Source organism: Hyla sarda, chromosome 6, assembly GCF_029499605.1.
Source record: "Hyla sarda isolate aHylSar1 chromosome 6, aHylSar1.hap1, whole genome shotgun sequence".
NCBI lineage: Eukaryota > Metazoa > Chordata > Amphibia > Anura > Hylidae > Hyla > Hyla sarda.
Genome location: NC_079194.1, coordinates 289,099,876 through 289,119,631, shown reverse-complemented (window position 1 = coordinate 289,119,631; position 19,756 = coordinate 289,099,876). Strand labels below are relative to the sequence as shown.

The following is a 19,756-nucleotide window of genomic DNA, read 5'->3' as shown; positions in this document are numbered from 1 at the left end:
CGGGATTCGCTCTGTCGCCGTGTTTCGGTGCCCCAGGGTGCTGTTTGCATGATCTTCCCTGCCATTTAATAGTCGATTGAGCGTTAAATCAGCCGCAGAATTGTTTGTGTTTTTTCCCGAAAGATAATTTGGAAATGAATGAATCCCCCCCTCCCCTGCAGATGAGCCGTCAGCCTCGTAGTCTCCCTCTGAAATGTCATATCTGCAGCGGTTGTCAGTGCTGGGTCACGGGGCAGCAGATGGGTACGTGTTAACCTATGTGGTTCTGGACGGAAGGCTCCTCGCTTTATGGCAGTGCTTTTAGGGAGGATAGGGGGTAACAAGGCGATTTATTGGGGGCAGCTGAACAATGGGAACCGCCATGGATGACCAGAAGGGAGTATTCATAAGCCCCTTAGAGCAGTGTTTCCCAACCAGTGTGCCTCCAGCTGTAGCAAAATGACAATTCCCAGGTATGCCATGATAGCCTTCAGCATGCTGGGAGTTGTAGTTTCGCAGTAATTTCGCAGTTTTTCCTTCATTCACAACTTTGGGGGTTAAACTTGAAAGTTCTGCAAGGAACCTATGTGGTTCTGGACATAAGGCCCCTCACTTTATAGTAGTGCTTTTTGCAAAATGACAACTCTCCAGCTGTTGCAAAACTACAACTCCCAGCATGCCTGGACAGCCTTTTGAATACAATTCAAATACAGAGAATGCAATTTTTAAAGAGCAATTTCTGTCTTTAGGGGCGCTGCAGGGAAGAGGTTTCAGTTTGGTTGTGCCTGGGCTATATATTGTTGGTATAACAGTAATTGATTGTTTCTGTCCTCTCAGGTTGGCCTCAATGGATATTTATCTGATTCCTATTATTGTTCTTCCTCATCACAGATAATGTTCTCCTCCCCTGTCACAGATAATGTTCTTCTCCCCTGTCACAGATAATGTTCTCCTCCCCTGTCACAGATAATGTTCTCCTCCCCTGTCACAGATAATGTTCTCCTCCCCTGTCACAGATAATGTTCTCCTCCCCTGTCACAGATAATGTTCTCCTCCCCTGTCACGGATAATGCTCTCCTCCCCCGTCACGGATAATGTTCTCCTCCCCCCGTCACGGATAATGTTCTCCTCCCCCCGTCACGGATAATGTTCTCCTCCCCCCGTCACGGATAATGTTCTCCTCCCCCCGTCACGGATAATGTTCTCCTCCCCCCGTCACGGATAATGTTCTCCTCCCCCCGTCACGGATAATGTTCTCCTTCCCCCGTCACGGATAATGTTCTCCTTCCCCCATCACGGGTAATGTTCTCCTCCCCCATCACGGGTAATGTTCTCCTCCCCCATCACGGGTAATGTTCTCCTCCCCCCATCACGGGTAATGTTCTCCTCCCCCCATCACGGGTAATGTTCTCCTCCCCCCATCACGGGTAATGTTCTCCTCCCCCCATCACGGGTAATGTTCTCCTCCCCCCATCACGGGTAATGTTCTCCTCCCCCCATCACGGGTAATGTTCTCCTCCCCCCATCACGGGTAATGTTCTCCTCCCCCCATCACGGGTAATGTTCTCCTCCCCCCATCACGGGTAATGTTCTCCTCCCCCCATCACGGGTAATGTTCTCCTCCCCCCATCACGGGTAATGTTCTCCTCCCCCCATCACGGGTAATGTTCTCCTCCCCCATCACGGGTAATGTTCTCCTCCCCCCATCACGGGTAATGTTCTCCTCCCCCCATCACGGGTAATGTTCTCCTGCCCCCATCACGGGTAATGTTCTCCTGCCCCCTATCACGGGTAATGTTCTCCTGCCCCCTATCACGGGTAATGTTCTCCTGCCCCCTATCACGGGTAATGTTCTCCTGCCCCCTATCACGGGTAATGTTCTCCTGCCCCCTATCACGGGTAATGTTCTCCTGCCCCCTATCACGGGTAATGTTCTCCTCCCCCCTATCACGGGTAATGTTCTCCTCCCCCCCATCACGGATAATGTTCTCCTCCCCCCCATCACGGATAATGTTCTCCTCCCCCCCATCACGGATAATGTTCTCCTCCCCCCCATCACGGATAATGTTCTCTCCCCTCCCTCCCCATCACGGGTAATGTTCTCCTCCTGCCCCCCCCCCCCCCCATCACGGGTAATGTTCTCCTCCTGCCCCGTCCCCCCCCCATCACGGGTAATGTTCTCCTCCTCCCTGGTTGACTTGTAAATTGGTTTCATCTTCCTCCTCTCAGTAAAATGGTGCGACCAACATCCAGCATTGAAATGATTTTAAATTTATAAAACAAAAAATTTCCATTTCTCTCGAAAAATAAGCAATCATTTTCCATGACTTCACAATTGTCCTATTAATTGAATTGGAGACCTTACTGAGCATTCCCTATGCCCTTTTCAGAGGTCATTCTATGGGGAGGGAGGGGGAGGCTGATCTCTGCTGTTAATAATGGTGGTAGGCCCTGTGTTATCTTTGGTGTCACCTATCACTGTACTCCTGAGAAGAAAGGCATTACTGTAGTTTTAGCCCTAGTGGCCAGAATGGGAACTGCAAAATTTCAGGATTATTATAAAATATAGAAAAATAGAAGATATGATAAAACATCACCAAAAATCCTTAAAAAATATGATTAACATAAAAACTCTGGTCATTTTCTGGAGACACATTCACTTAGCAGGTTCACTCTTTGTCTACGATATGCGAAGAGCTCGGCAATAATAAAAGCAGCAGTTCCCTATAATTAACCTTTCGTTTTGGAGGGGTCAGCTTTAAATAACATTTGAGGACTCTTCGCCCTTTACTGCCTGCTGACCATTCTATTTCCACGCTGGAGGGTCAAACGTCTCGGCTTATTAGCAAGATAATAAGGTACCAAGCAGTAACGTGTATGATGAGGCGGATCGGGGCCCCTTGGCTAGTAGTGCCTAAAGGCTGCTCTCAAGTCTTTAAATGGGGTCAATACTAATGATCGGTGGGGGCTGCTGTCATGGATCCCATTTGTAGCTGCTGTCACTCATGAATAATAGGTGTTGTTTATTTATTTATTTGAATTCTTTTTTATTTTTTTTTATGTCTTGCTTTTTTATTTCTTTCTTACAAATGGTCTCTTATGTAAGAACAGTTCTTCTTTTCTTATGGGTTAAGGGGGTACTCTGCTGCCCCACCGTTTGGAACATTTTGTTCCAAACTCTTGGGACCCCCACAATCTTTGGGAGCCGGCGGCAGGGGTCGTGACGTCACACCACACCCCCTCAATGCAAAGTCTATGGGAGGGGGCGTGGCGGTCGCCACGCCCCCTCCCATAGACTTTGCATTGAGGGGGCATGGTGTGAGGCCACCAGGGGGCGTGGTCGTGACGTCACGACCCCTGCCACTGGCTCCCAAAGATTGCGGGGTCCCAGCAGCGGGACCCCCGCGATCAGATATCTTATCCCCTATCCTTTGCATAGGTGATAAGATGTCTAGGGGCTGAGTACCCCTTTAAAGGAGAAATGGAACATTTTGTTCCGAACTCTTGGAGCAGGGGTCGTAACGTCCCTCGACATCTTATCCCCTATTCAAAGGATAGAGGATAAGATGTCTGATCGCGGGAGTCCCGCCGCTGGGACCCCCACAATCTTTGGGTGTCGGCTGCAGGGGTTGTGACGTCACAACCACGCCCCCTGGTGACCTCACACCACGCCCCTTCAATGAAAAGTCTATGGGAGGGGGCATGACCTCACACCACACCCCTTCAATGAAAAGTCTATGGGAGGAAGTCCATGGACTTTACATTGAGGGGGGCATGGTTGTGACGTCACGACCCCTGCCGCCGGCACTCAAAGATTGCGGGGGTCCCAGCGGTGGGACCCCCGGGATCAGACATCTTATCGCCTATCCTTTGGATAGGGAATAAGATGTCTAGGGGCAGTGTACCCTTTTTAAGGAGAAATCCAATACCGACAGTATTGGATACCGAGAATGCATTTTATTATTCATTTTTTTTTTTTTTTTTTTTTTTTTTAAAGCGGTCTGGGCATGTTAGGAGTTGTAGTTTTGCAACAATTGGAGGGACCGGGCTAGCCAATTTAAAGGGTTACTCCCCTGGGAAAAAAAAAAAAATATATATATAGATATATATATATTTATATTAATTATTATTATTATTATTACATATATTTTTTTTTATCAACTGGTGCCAGAAAGTTAAACAGATTTGTAAAATACTTCTATTTAAAAATCTTAATCCTTCCAGTACTTATCAGCTGCTGTATGCTCCACAGGAAGTTCTTTTCTTTTTGAATTTCTTTTCTGTCTGACCACTGTGCTCTCTGCTGACCCCTCTGTCCATGTCAGGAACTGTCCAGAGTAGGAGCGAATCCCCATAGCAAACCTCTTCTACTCTGGACAGAGGTGTCAGCAGAGAGCACTGTGGTCAGACAGAAAAGAAATTCAAAAAGAAAAGAACTTCCTCTGGAGCAGACAGCAGCTGATAAGCACTGGAAGGGTTAAGATTTTAATATAGAAGTAATTTACAGATCTGTTTTAACTTTCTGGCGCCAGTTGATTTTAAATAAAAATCTTTTCCACCGGAGTACCCCTTTAAAAGGGAGGAACTTTAGGGCCACATTAGGTGTATGAGTGTGAACTGGGCAGAACAGAGAAGAGGAATGGGAGCGGCCGATCAAGTGCTGCAGCCTCCAAAATTGGAAATGGAAGCTTTTTAAACAGGTGGCACAGTGATTCTGTAGGAGAGAAGATACCCATTACTGACAGCCCAGGGGTGACATGGTACCATACCTGTCATTTCAGGTACATTTTTTGGATAGGCTGTCCTGTGTGTGTACATGAGGAGCAGCACTATTTCTGGCCATTATATCACTTGTATACGGTATTTTTCAGCAGTATCCGCAGTTGGCCGGTACCAGTTCTTTCTGCGCTTCCACCGGAGCGCTGTCACTTTTTCCGATAAGCATGCATTCCCTCTAACTATCATTGCCTAGGTATTTTCTGTTCCTGACCCCTGCGCAGGCATTGACAGTCCGGCACTCGCCAACGCCATGACCCGACGGCAGCGGAGGAAAGTGGAGCAGTAATTAGTTTACTCTCCTAAATGACAGGGCGGCAGTGCCCACGTCTCTCTCCATTAACCATCTCCATATTGAGCGTCCGGCTTTTTGTCTCGCTCCCAACGCCGTAAATAAGTTCCCCCTAATGAGCCATCAGCCTCGTGGGGACAGCTCTACATTCGCAGAGTGTGAAGGCGGCCTAATGGGACCCGCATTAGGAAGTCTCGTCTGCTCAGGTTTTTTCCCCTTTCTCTCCATTAAACCAACTCCTGGAGTGTGCGAGCCCCCGGGCCACGTCTTGAAAGGCTGTATGGGACATGTTCCACTGACCCCACCGTCTCCCTGTCTGTTCCCTTTCAAAATTTTCAGGGCATGAAACTCCTGAGTGATCTACTAAATGTGACCTGATATAGACGAGGAGTAACCCTTTCATAGCTCTAACTTCTATTGCATGCCTTAAAAGTGTTCATATACCATAGCGGTTAGGGTAAGTCCATAATATGTAAGGATAAATTTGTTGTTGGTAGTTATTTTTTATTTATAAAAAAAATATTATTTATTTATTTTTTTATTTATTTTTATTTATTCTTTATTTCATTTATTTTATATATATATATATATATATATATATATATATATATATAATTTTTTTATATTTATTTTTTCTTATTTGTAATAATTTTTCTTTTTTTTATTTAAAAAAAAATTATTTTTTAGTTTTTGTTTAATTTTTAATTTTATCAATGTTTGTATTTATATATTTTTTTTTATATTTTTTATTTACTTTATGCCATTTATTTTTTCATTTATATTTTACTTATTTTTATTTGGAGTTATTTTTTTATTAATTTATTTTATTTTTATGTATTTCTTTATTTTATTTTTTTATTTATACATTTATTTTAATTTACTTTCTTTTTTTCATTTATATTAATTTATTTCCTTTATTTGTAATCCTATCTTGTAATCTATTTATTTTTTATAAAAAATGTTGTTTTGTTTTATACACCACAGTTTATGGGATTCCGTAGCCCTCCCAGTTGTCGCAAAACTACAATTCCCAGCAGGCCAGCTGTCAGGGCACGATAGGAGTTTCAGTTTTAGGGCCCATTCAGCCGCCTCCTATTATCCTCACTGCGGAATTTCCGCATTAGAAATTCGAATTCCGGACTCCGCCAAAATGGCGAGGTGACAAGAATGGTGACACGTGTCCCCGCAGTTCTAGCCATCCATACTAATCCATAGAGCAGTGTTCCCTAACCAGTGTACCTCCAGCTGTTGTAAAACTACAACTTCCAGCATGCCCAGACAGCCAACAGCTAGAAGCACACTGGTTAGGGGAAACCTTCCCATAGAGCAATAGGGGACATATGTTCAATTCTCTGCAGCGCCACCCCAGGGGAAATGAAGCATTACATGTTGTCTATGGAAATCAATGGGTTGACTGTGTAATGCAAACAGGGAAATACGCTCTTTGTCGCCGATCTGATTGTGTTCTGGTTTATTAAGTGATTATATTGGATGAGGTTTTCAGGTACTATAAACCATTTTCTAACCAGATAAAACATTTTGTTATAAAGGTTTTATTTTTTGTTTTTTTTGTAAGATTTTTTTTTTTTTTACTTTTGGCATGTCATAGGGACTTTAAATAGTGACTTGACAAATATTAAATGTTTTGATCAATGAGGAGTCGGGGTGATGAGACCCCCCCCCCCTCTCCCCCTGCCCCCTTTCATTTTAAAGTCTTGTAGACTTCTATAGATCCTCTACAAGGAAAGCCAAAGAGATCTGATCAGAAATGTTGGGGCCCAGAACTCTTCTTGGTGATTGGTGGGGTGCTCAGGAGCCCAAAGTGTGTCCTTTTACGCAGACATCTGCGAAGATGGCCGCCGGAGCCTAGCTACAGCCAGAAGCCTGCGCATATTTGCTTTCACTATAATTCTGCAGCTTCAAATAGGCAGCATCAAATATTTGCAGGATACTGTTGGTGTGAATATACCGTAAGGACCTACTTACATGCACAGTTGCAGGTGGGGAGTTTGACTGGGGCGGTATACCTGTCAAACCGTAACGCAGGTGTCCTAAGGCGAGCTCAGGGAGGATAGAAACATCCAGTGTGCAGAATTTGAAGCTGCAGATTTGAAACTGTCAAGTACTTTACATTGAAATCTTCAGCTTCAAATCCTGCGCATCAAATAAGGATACTGTACATGTGAATACACCCTTAGGGTAGGGTCACACCGAGTACATCCGCTGCATATTTTACGCTGCAGATGTGCAAACAGCAGTCACTAGAGCGAACTTCCTGCTGCCGCCTTGTAGCTCTATGTCTGCTCATATCAGTGGATTTCCTCAGCAACGAGCAGACACACAGAGCTACCCGGATGCAGTAAAATACGCTGCGGTTGCGCTCCGTGTGACCCTACCCTAAATCAGCATTTATCCATGTCTTGTCATGATGGTCACTGCTTTGCTCTTTCTTTCTAAAGGTGCCGTGATCGGAGATGGGCAGTCTGCCGTGGCCAGTAACATTGCGAACACGACCTACAGGTTGCAGTGGTGGGACTTCACCAAATATGATTTACCGGAGATCAGCAATGGTACGTGGTGTCCAATGGGATTGTTTCTCGTCCTTCCTTTTGCAGGTCACCTGTCGTGGTCTGGTCTTTTATAGTTTCCCACGTTTGTGTTTCCGCAGCCACCGCGAACGTGCTTGTTCAGAACTGCAAGATCTACAACGATGCCAGTTGTGACATCTCTGCTGACGGGCAGCTCCTTGCCGCTTTTATACCTAGCAGCCAGCGCGGTTTCCCCGATGAGGGCATCTTGGCCGTCTATTCTTTGGCCCCACACAACTTGGGAGAAATCCTGTTCACCAAGCGTTTTGGTATGCTTTAGACTCCATTGATCACCTGGGAAACCTTCTCGGTCTGCAGAGTTCTCACGGTGACCATTTTCTTCTTCCTGCAGGTCCCAACGCCATCTCTGTGAGTTTGTCCCCTATGGGCCGATACGTCATGGTGGGCCTAGCCTCACGTAGGATCCTGCTACATCCTTCCACAGAACACATGGTGGCTCAAGTCTTCCGACTCCAGAAACCCCATGGAGGAGAGACTTCTATGAGAGTAAGTTCATATCTGTGCACATAATTTGGGTTGAGCTTGTGCTCCTCTCTTTTAGGCTGGGTTCACACCACGTTTTTGCAATACAGTTCCCGTATCAGGTTTTTGATGAAAAACAGATTCCTCAAAACCGGACTAAACTGTATCAAAATTTGAACTCCTATACGGTTTGAAAAATGATGTCCAGTTGCATCCATTTTTTAAGAAAAAGTATATGTTTATCACTTTTCACTCCATTATGAATAAAGTTTCACTTGTTTGATTAAAATTCCAAGAAAAGAAAACTTTCGGTGTGCAAAGTAAAAAACCGGATGGTGCAAACCGAATGGAACCGTACGCACATACAGTTCTGTATGGTTCCCATTGACTCCCATGTTAAAAAAAACGTAAACGTGTACGGTTTCAATACAGTTTATCACCCGGACCAAAAAGAGCGGTGGGCTACGGTTTTGGTACGGGAAGAAAATGGACCAAACTGTACAAGATGCAAAACGGACACAACCTAATGCATCTTTTGGCATACGGTTTTCAATACGGTTCCGTACGGTTTTCAAATTGAAAATGTATACGGGATCTGTACTGCATAAACTTGGTGTGAACCCAGCCTAACTCATCTTTTGGATACTAGAGTAGTTCTTTATTTGTGAAGTCACCATGACACCTTTTTGTCTTCTTGCCTTGTTGCTAGTTAGTATTTCCCCCCATAACAACAGCTCCGGATCATGTTTTCTTAGAACGTTGTTTTGTTACTCTTTGATGCCTCCTGGAAATGTATTAATTAATTTACAACTGGGAGTCCATTAGTACATTGCATCAATACATTGTCCGACTGTAAGCACACGCCCCCATTGACGGGGGTGGGTGACCATGGTAGAACCCAATTGCCTATTATACGTTCATATCCAGGTGGAGTAACAGAGGAATAGAACAGCATAGCCCAGTGCTTCCCAACCAGGGTGCCTCCAGATGTTGCAAAACTACAACTCCCAGCATGCCCGGACAGCCTTTGGCTGTCCGGGCATGCTGGGAGTTGTAGTTTTGCAACACCTGGAGGCATCCTGGTGATGCCTCCAGCTGCACGTCAGGAATCCTGGTGTTGCCTCCAGCTGCACGTCAGGAATCCTGGTGTTGCCTCCAGCTGCACGTCAGGAACCCTGGTGTTGCCTCCAGCTGCACGTCAGGAACCCTGGTGTTGCCTCCAGCTGCACGTCAGGAACCCTGGTGTTGCCTCCAGCTGCACGTCAGGAACCCTGGTGTTGCCTCCAGCTGCACGTCAGGAACCCTGGTGTTGCCTCCAGCTGCACGTCAGGAACCCTGGTGTTGCCTCCAGCTGCACGTCAGGAACCCTGGTGTTGCCTCCAGCTGCACGTCAGGAACCCTGGTGTTGCCTCCAGCTGCACGTCAGGAACCCTGGTGTTGCCTCCAGCTGCACGTCAGGAACCCTGGTGTTGCCTCCAGCTGCACGTCAGGAACCCTGGTGTTGCCTCCAGCTGCACGTCAGGGACCCTGGTGTTGCCTCCAGCTGCACGTCAGGGACCCTGGTGTTGCCTCCAGCTGCCCGTCAGGAATCCTGGTGTTGCCTCCAGCTGCACGTCAGGAATTATCCATGTTACAGGATGGCATCTAGTAAATAGATTTTTTTTTCTCATATAGGTATTTCCCTTAGATTCAGCACTATCACCTATACACAGGACAGGGAATAACTAGCTGGTCGGATGGTCTGCAGGGACTCCCATTGATCACGAGAATGGAGCCCTGAGTATATAGAATGGCAACACGCATGCTCTGCCACCGCTCCATTCGCTTTCTATGACCTACAAACAAAGCCGGATATAACACTTGGCTATGTTCAGACGTTGCATAGAGTGACTGGAGCAGCGCACATGCTCACTGTGGATAGGAGATACATTTAAAGTGCAAGTCCAGCACATTTTGTCTCTGCCCGTTCTGCACAGATCCGTGCGGAGAGACTCTGCTCAGACTGGGCGATGCTCAGACTGGGCGATGCCAAGCGAGTTCCGTTCACGAGCCCTTTTCTGATGAACTGGAACTTGCTGGGTGTGGCATGGTTGTATCACCCAATCAGAACCAAATGTTTCTGCACCGATCTGTGCAGAATGGGCAGGAGGCAAACGCTGGACTTGCACTTTAACGTTATCACCTAAGTCCAGCGTTTGTCTCCTGCCGGTTCTGCACAGATCGGTGCGGAGAGACTCTGTTCACACTAGGGGATACAGTTTGCGAGGCCCAACAAGTTCTATGCACACACACACAATTAGCTGGGCGTCGTACGTTTGCCTCAGCAACTGTATTGCCTAGGGATGTCCCGATACAGGTATGGGTATTGGGACAGATACTGGACATTTGCACGAGTATTTGTACTCGTGCAAATGTCCCTGAAACCTAATCCGATACCTGCCAGCGGGACTCCCGCCGGCAGGTGTCACAGGTGCGGTAAGCCGCCTGCAATTTCCGCACGGATCAACTCCCCTGCGCCCACTCCCGAGCTATGCAGAGTGTGCGTCATAGCCGGGACCCACATTAACCTTTGATCGCGGCTTCTAAAAGTCCTGAAGTTAATGGGGTATTCCAGGCAAAAACTTTTTTTTTTATATATCAACTGGTTCCGGAAAGTTAAACAGATTTGTAAATTACTTCTATTTAAAAAAATCTTAATCCTTCCAATAGTTATTAGCTTCTGAAGTTGAGTTGCTGTTTTCTGTCTAACTGCTTTCTGATGACTCACGTCCCGGGAGCTGTCCAGCTCATTTGGGGATATTTTCCCATCATGCAAGGGATATTCTCCCATCATGCACAGCTCCCGGGACGTGAAATCATCATTGAGCAGTTAGACAGAAAACTTCAAAAGCTAATAACTATTGGAAGGATTAAGATTTTTTAATAGAAGTAATTTACAAATCTGTTTAACTTTCCGGAGCCAGTTGATATATAAAAAAAAGTTTTTGCCTGGAATACCCCTTTAACTGCTGGTTAGCTCAGTGATGCTGATCGGGATCACTGCAGTGAAATCGCGGTGTCCCAATCAGCTGAAAAGACGGCCGGAGGTTACTTACCGTACTCTGTGCCGTCCAATCGTCACTTCTTTACTGCAGGCAATAGTAAAGGAACACCGATAACACTGATCAATGCTATACTTATGGCATAGCATTGATCAGTGTATTCAATCTACAGATTGCATGTAATCGTCCCTAAAAAAAAAAATTAAAACAAATTCTAAAAATAAAAAATAAATACATTTTTTTTTTCCTTTTTAAAGAAAAAAAAATAGAAAAACACTGTCACGTGACTGAAAAAAGGATCGGTAATTGGTATCGGCAAATACTTAAAAAAAAATCCATACTCGTACTTGGTCTTAATGGTATCAGGACATCCCTAGTATCGCCCAACGTGAGCAGCGTCTTGCTGGACTTGCACCTAGGATCACCTCTATAGATCACCCCTGCACTTTGTCTTTTCTCCGACATCGTAACTTGTTTTCCTTCTTTGCCCAAGTTTGTGTTTTCTGTTCACGCCCCGGCTGTTTGCTTTCCTTTATGGTATCCCCATTAGTTTGTGCACAGCCACTGCTCATAGATCTCCGCTGTGATGGCAGTGCCAGAAATAAATTGGCACACAGGGTGGGCAGCGTAGAAGCTTAGCATGCGGGGGCCGGCTCTGTTTGTGTAGGAATCTGAGCTTGTGCCATGTAAATGTCGGCTGGAGCCTCCCTCACTTTGCTATATTGAGGATGAATCCATTTCCTTGTTTTGACTACCAGTCCTATGTCCCGGTCCCTGCAGGTGCCTTGCTGTAATGTGACAGAAGTAAAGTGCTGAATTCTTGACACCCCCCTCTATTTTGCAAAAGGGGCAGTGATTGTCTTTAATAGAAAACATATATATATATTTTTTTTTAAATGAACTGGTGCAAGAAAGTTAAACAGATTTGTAAATTACTTCTATTAAAAAAATCTTTATCCTTCCAGTACAGTGGTCAGACTGGAAAGAACTACACAACTTCCCCTGGAGCATACAGCAGCTAATAAGTACTGGAAGGATTAAGATTTTTTAATAGAAGTCATTTACAAATCTGTTTAACTTTCTGGCACCAGTTGATTTAAAAGAAAAGTTTTCCACCGGAGTACCCCTTTAATCTGTAATACCAAACACAATTTGCAGACAGATGTGGCGCTGTTTTCTCATCCTTTTGTACTTGCTCTTTAAATATAATAGTTATTAATTGGACTAAAACTTCATTTTCTTTCGATCAACGGGCGCCCCGAGCCACGCAGAGACCGCAATACGCTGTTGATAAACTTTGGCATTGATCATGGGATAATAAGACATAATTGTGAGACTCGCGGGGTAGGTCGCAGCACATAGTCTCCTCATTATCGGACTTGTGTCTAGACCGCAGCAATGAGCAGATGAGATTCCTCCATTGTAATTGTGTTTTTGTCTCTTTCATTGTCTGTATTGATATTTCTTAACAACTGTCAGGTTGGCTTATTAGCGATGCCCACGCCGAGGGGTACGGTGACCTTTTCTATCAAATGCGCCAAAGTGAGAATGCGTACGAATAGAGATTTTATAGGTTTCATATGCACGTAAACTGCGGACCTCCAGCTGTTGCAAAATGACAACTCCCACCATGGTATGTACCCACTGGGGTTGAGAACCTTGGCTTGAAATCAATGGCCTTCAAACTGTGGACCTTAACATGTTGCAGAACTACAACTCCCAGCATGGCATGTACCCATTGGGGTTAGGAACTTTGGCTGTAGGCCAAGTGGACCTTAAAGGGGTACTCCGGTGGAAAATGATTTATTTTTATTTTTTTAATCAACTGGTGCCAGAAAGTTAAACAGATTTGTAAATTACATCTATTTAAAAATCTTAATCCTTCCAGTACTTAATACAGTTATATACTGTGGAACCGCCAAAAGTTACAAAAATGCTGTGATACACACATTTGGTCATACCGCCCAGCCCTAGGCAGAGGGTCTCCAGAAGGGGGTCGGGCAGAGTGTCTCCAGAAGCGGTCGGGCAGAGCACCAGCGCTGACTCGTGTCTGTCACCAAACGTGTCTATAATGGGCATGCAAATATCGGAACAGGAGCAATGGCAGAAGACAGCCTGGTCTGTGGCGTCACTTACCTGGTAACAGAGGAGGCACCAGGATGCACAATGGGAATAACAAACTGGCATGGGCAGTGTGATGGGCAATGTTCTGCTGAAAACCAGCCTTGGTTCCTGTCATCATGTGGATGTTCCTGTGACAAGAACCACCTACCTAACCATTATACAGACCACGTCATGGCAGAGGGGTCCCCTAATGGCAGTGGCTTCTTTTACCAGGATAATGCCCAGGGCCGCACTGCAGACTATGTTCTGGAATTAGGAACCTGACAAAGATCAAGGTGGTGACTCTGGCCTCCAAATACTCCTGATCCCAATCTCATTGATCAGCTATGAGATGTGCTGGAAAAGCAATCCCGATTCTTAAAGGCCGCACCTCACACCTTACAGGATCTGCTGTTAGCCCCTTGATGCCTGATAACCACAGGACACCATTAGAGGTCTATGGAGTCCAGTCCTTGATGGGTCAGAGCTGTTTTGGTCACAAAAGGGGAACCTCTACAGGATTAGTCTGGTTGTTGTAATGTTACAGCTGATGGGTATCCATGGATCATTCCCTAGCCGTTTTGTGCACAATAGCGCTTCGACTGGCCCTAAAGGGCCAGTCGAAGCGCTATTGTGCACGTAACGGCACAGTCACCCGCCAGGTTAGTCCTGTTGCTGTTTGTCTGTCTGTCCTGCACTGAAGTTTGTATATTTGTATTGTATTGGATGCTTTCCAAGTGCCCACTCTAGGTTGATGTCCTGTTCCAAATTAGATAATACGTGCACGGAGAAAAACACATTGACACAGGGCTGAGTCAAAATGGTTCACCGGTTTATTGTATTGCTTACACACAAGATATATCCTTCAGTAGGGGGTAGCACATGGTGTAAGCATTCTAATTGGTTAGTTTAATATGTTTACATAAGCATTGCGTCATATTTTCTCTGTGCCAAAAGAGGATGGTCCCATAGGGCGTAGTACAGGATGCAACCACCATTTCAGAAGAATGATCTTCATTTTGTATCTATTATCCATAACACTATTTTATCATTTCCAATAAACTAGTTCCGCATGTTCTCCAGCCCGGTGAGTGCCTTATTCATTTTTCACTATGGAACTGCTTTATATATATTTTTTCCTTCTGTGACAGACTTAATCCGGGATTAGTTTGCATGTTGGCGTTTAGTCCTAAATTATCACAATTACAAAAATCCTCATTAAATCATCAGCTCCCGTGTTCTGCCGCCTTCTCTGCCAGTTTTCCATATTGCACGTGTATGTTGGGTAGTGATGCGGATACAAGGTGGGTGGCGGAGCTGATCATGTGACCATCACGACATTTTACCTCTATGGTCCTGGGATGTTACGAGTTCATAATGGAGATTGTCTGTTCAGAGGATTGGCGCAGTGTTGGATCTCTACTAACAGCACATAATCTGTGGCAGATAATGTAGATGATCTTTATCACCTCGAAGGATTTACAGGCCGCATTCCTGAATTTCGGGAGAACCTGCATCTTATAATCGGAAATTCCAAAAATCTGAGTCCGGAACTGCGTGATGATCTTGACAAGACAAAGCAGAAAAAGGCAAAATGATAAGCCTGAGTATTAGCATTATAGCCTTTTAGAAAGGTCCTCCACCTTTACTTTAAAGGGGTATTCCTGCCAAAGACATCTTATCCCCTATCCAAAGGATAGCGGATAAGATGTCTGATCGTGGGGAGCCTGCAGCTGGCCACGCCCCTCGTGACACCCAACCACGCCCCCTCCATTCATGTCTATGGGAGGGAGCGTGACTACCGTCACGCCCCTCCCATAGACATAAATGGAGGGGGCGTAGTGTGGCGTGATGTCACGTCTCCAGTCCCAGAAACAAAGAGGTTTCCGAGACTTGAGCAGCAGCCTGGCATATAATGCGGGTGCTGCACAGAGATCGTGGTGGGTCCCCAGCAGCGCCCCCCCCCCCCCCCTGCGATCAGACCTCTTATACCCTATTCTTTGGATAGGGGAGAAGATGTTTTCGGCTGGAATGCCCCTTTAAACGTATAGGGGGAGGTTTATCCTTCTGTCTTATAAGATTCTCTTTGCTGCCCATAGCAGCCAATCAGAGCGCAGCTTCTTGGGGCCCATGCCCACAATGGAAATTCCATTCAAAATAATTCGAAGTGGAATTTCGCTTGCAGCAGCCTCCCATTGTTTTCAGTGGGATTCTACTGCTCTCTGCACTCAGACGTTCTGTTGCGGAATTTCCGAGGCGGATAATTTTTTTGGAATTGCACTACAGTCAATGGGGAGGCTCCTAATGTTCTGCGCGGACTTAAAGGCCAATTCTAGCGGAGGCTGCAGAAAATAGATTATTCTGAGAGGTGTGCTCTTGTAAAACAGCTTGATGCATCTTCCCCATATACTTAAAGGCAAAGTGATTCCAATATCAAAAGTAGCAGCTAATCTGTAGGGGGGGGGGACCTCCTCAGATATTGAGAACAGAGGTCAATTATCCTCAGAATGAATGGAGCAGCAGTGTGTTATTTGCTGCTAGTACATAGTTTTCTATGGCCAATGGTTTGGAAGTCCCACAAAGAATGAACGGAGCACTAGCTGCGCATGCGCACTTGCGTTCCTTTCAGAGGATAATTGACTTCCATTTTCATGTTTTTTATGAGTGCACTTTTGCAATCATTCATTCTCTAAGTAATGTTTGAAAGCCCCATAGAGAACAAACTGAGCACTACCCGCGCATGCGCACAGCTGCTCTATTCATTCGAAGATTATTTGGTCTCCAATCCAATGAGTGCACATTTGCAATTGGTTCATTCGATATGGAAAATGTTTGAAAGCCCCCATAAAGACCTGGACCACTAGCTGTGCATGCGTACTGCCGCTACATTCATTCGAATGATAATTGAGCTCAGTTTTCATAAGTGCGCATTTGCATTAATTCTCCATAAGGAATGTTTGGAAGCCCCATAGAGAGAGAATGGCGCTCTAGCTGCCATGCGCACTGCTGCTCCATTCATTTTACGGATAATTTACTTCATTTTCATGTGTGCGCGTTTGCATTCATTCTCTATGGTGAATGTTTAGAAGCCTTATAGAGAACTAATGGTGCACTAGTCGCGCATGCGCACTTCCGCCCCATTTATTCAAAAGATAATTGACCTCCGTTTTCATCAGTGCGCTTTTGCATTCATCCATTCTCTGAGGAATGTTTAGAAGCCCCATAGAGAATGAATGGAGCTCTAGCTGCCATGCACACTGCTACTCCATTAATTTTAAAGGGGTACTCTGCTCTTAACATCCCTATGCCACGCCCCCTCGTTCATGTCTATGGGACGGGGCATGATGGCTAGTGGCGACTGGCATCGCCAGTCATCGGGCACTGAGCGGAGTGCCGCAGCAGAGATCGTAGGGGTCCCCGGCGGCAGGACCCCCACGATCTAACATCTCTTCTCCTATCTTTTGGATAGGAGTAAAATGTTTCAGCGGAGTACCCATTTAAGGGTAGTTTACCTTATTTTCCCCATTGCGCTTTTGCATTCATTTAGTCTCTATGGGTAATGTTTAGCCCTGTAGAAAATGAATGGAGCACTAGCCGCGCATGCGCACTGCCGCTCCATTCACTTGAAGGATAATTGACCTCCATTTTCATGAATGAGCATTTGCAGTCATTCATTTTTTATAATTAATTCCTATTTGACGCCCCATAGCGAATGAATGAATGAATGAAGCTCTAGCCGCGCATGCACACTAGCTCTAGCCGCGCATTCTGAGGATAATTGACCTCCATATTCATGTTTTTTTATGAGCGTGCATTTGCATGCATTCATTTTTATTTATTTTATTTATTCTCTTTGGGAAGTGTTTGGAAGCCCCATAGAGAACAGATGGAGCGCAAGCGCACTGCTGCTACACTCATTCCGAGGATAACTGACCTCCATTCTCATGATCGGTGGGGGTCCCAGCTGTTGGACCACCCCACAAAATTTAGCTACTCTTCTCCAATTTCAGTAGTCTCCACACTGTGGAAATCCAGCTGCTGGAAAACCACAACTCCCAGCATGCACGGACAGCCAACGGCTGTCCGTTCATGCTGGGAGTTGTAGTTTTCCTACAGATTGGAGACCGGTGTTCTATTCTGTGGATAGGAGATCACTTTTGGAGATGAGAATACACCTTTAAAGTACGGCAAAATGTTTTTGCAGATATTCAGTAGCCCTTTTCCGTGGATAGTTTATCTTTTGGGTCATGGAGCATCTGTTCAGCCAGTCACTGTCAACAGGTCAGCTGTATAATACGGGGGGGGGGGGGAGGGGGTTTCAGGTTCAGCCTCAGGAGCACGCTGTATACACCAAGGAGCATTACAGAGAGTTCTCTGCTGTGTGGGTGGGTGCTCATCCAGAATAGCTCTGAGCGCTGCAGGGCACGCACCAAGGTGCGGCGATAGAGATAGGATTGGGTTGGCATCAGGAACAAGGTTTAAGGCAATGCCCCTGGCCGGGATGGCGCGGAGCACATTCGGCTGCGCGATGTCTCTAAAGAAGAGACGCTGCAAGCGTGTTTTGCAGAGGGGATGAGCAGAAGGATTAACGCTCGGGCCGTCGCCGCTCATTATCTCTTCTCTGGGGCCGATCTTGTTAATTTTATCTGTAGAACGGTGTCATGCGATTAAAAGCTGCTTCCTCGGTAATGATGACACGGGCGACCTCAGCGGTAGGGCTGCGTGAACAGGCTTTTATTGGCAATGCGAGTTTGAACGCTCTCCGGGGAGCTTGTCTACACGAGAAGCACGCAGGTTACAAACTGACGGATGGCGCAGTTGGCGGCCTGTAAAAGCAGCTTTAAGAAAAACATTCACGTGGAGTTAATACTTACGGGAATGGAGTTTTCGATCCTTACCTGTATATAAGGAGGGCACTTTTTTGGACGCTCGTAATGAACACTGGGGCCGTCTGAAGCGGTACTGTCGTACGGAAGACCCCATCGCTGTGCTCCCAAATGTGATGGAACTGCCTCCAGTGGCCACGAGAACATGGCATCACCTACGTTGGGGTGCTTTTTGATGAGTGCGGATCATGTAGGAGCCTTAAAGTGTACCTGTCGTCAACAAAAACTTTTTATATAATGTAGATAATACCTATATATATATATATATATATATATATATATATATTTGTTTAAAAAATGTGTATATTTTTGGGTGAAAAAATGCTGTTCCTGCAGCTATTGCCTGTTTGTCTATGTGAGGAGACCAAATACAGGAAGTGAGGGAGGGCTCTGTGCAGGCTCCTGGCTTGTCAATCATCCTGATGTGTTGGCCAGGGGCATGTCATAGAGCCTCAGTGCACAAAGCCCTGCTTTTCCTCAGTGTACAGAGCCCTGCTTGTCCTCAGTGTACAGAGCCCTGCTTGTCCTCAGTGTACGGAGCCCTGCTTGTCCTCAGTGTACGGAGCCCTGCTTGTCCTCGGTGTACGGAGCCCTGCTTGTCCTCGGTGTACGGAGCCCTGCTTGTCCTCGGTGTACAGAGCCCTGCTTGCCCTCGGTGTACAGGGCCCCGCTTGCCCTCGGTGTACAGGGCCCCGCTTGCCCTCGGTGTACAGGGCCCCGCTTGTCCTCGGTGTACAGAGCCCCGCTTGTCCTCGGTGTACAGAGCCCCGCTTGTCCTCGGTGTACAGAGCCCCGCTTGTCCTCGGTGTACAGAGCCCCGCTTGTCCTCGGTGTACAGAGCCCCGCTTGTCCTCGGTGTACAGAGCCCCGCTTGTCCTCGGTGTACAGAGCCCCGCTTGTCCTCGGTGCACAGAGCCCCGCTTGTCCTTGGTGCACAGAGCCCCGCTTGTCCTCGGTGCACAGAGCCCCGCTTGTCCTCGGTGTACAGAGCCCCGCTTGTCCTCGGTGCACAGAGCCCCGCTTGTCCACCCTCACTTCCTTTATTTGGACTCCTCAATGAGACACACAGGCAATAGCTGCAGGGACAAAAATATACACCTTTTTTTAACCAATGTATATTGCAAATATACATATAATAATAGTATTATCTACACTATATAAAAAAATAAAAATTTGACGACAGGTACACTTTAAAACCACCCAGTTATTTCAGTGTTGGTGCCACACGAATAGTCACTGGATTAGTAATGTGACCCCTCACTTAAAGATGTATTCATATCCTATCCTTATACACAGTATAGAGTCTAAGATTGCGGCGGGACTGTCTGCTGCCCACCCCATTCTCCAGAACAGTGCCCAGAATGAATGAAGTGGTCCTGATAATTTGTACATATCTTATCCCGATATATCTTTTATTGATACGGATCTCCAAATCTCCTGAATAGACAGCACGAAATGATAAAACTAGAGGAAGCCAATGTATGTTGTTTTAGAATCGTGCTCAATGTATAAGCGGCCGAATATCTTGTAAACACCTTCAAGCTATAGTGGTGGCACTTCTATTGTCCTGATTGGGATAGCATGATGCTTGTTGGAGGGCGACAGCCC

The 19,756-nt window shown here is 46.0% G+C and overlaps 1 protein-coding gene across 6 annotated transcripts in view; it reads left to right on the top strand.

Moving 5' to 3' along the window:
• The window catches only part of AMBRA1 (autophagy and beclin 1 regulator 1), a gene marked incomplete at its 3' end in the record, with an annotated part of 120,294 nt that overhangs the window by 84,330 nt on the left and 16,208 nt on the right, over positions 1-19,756 (top strand). For all 6 annotated transcript variants that reach the window (XM_056527654.1, XM_056527659.1, XM_056527655.1 and 3 more), the window contains 3 exon segments: positions 7,507-7,617; positions 7,716-7,904; positions 7,988-8,142. In XM_056527654.1, the coding sequence (XP_056383629.1) occupies positions 7,507-7,617; positions 7,716-7,904; positions 7,988-8,142 (455 nt within the window).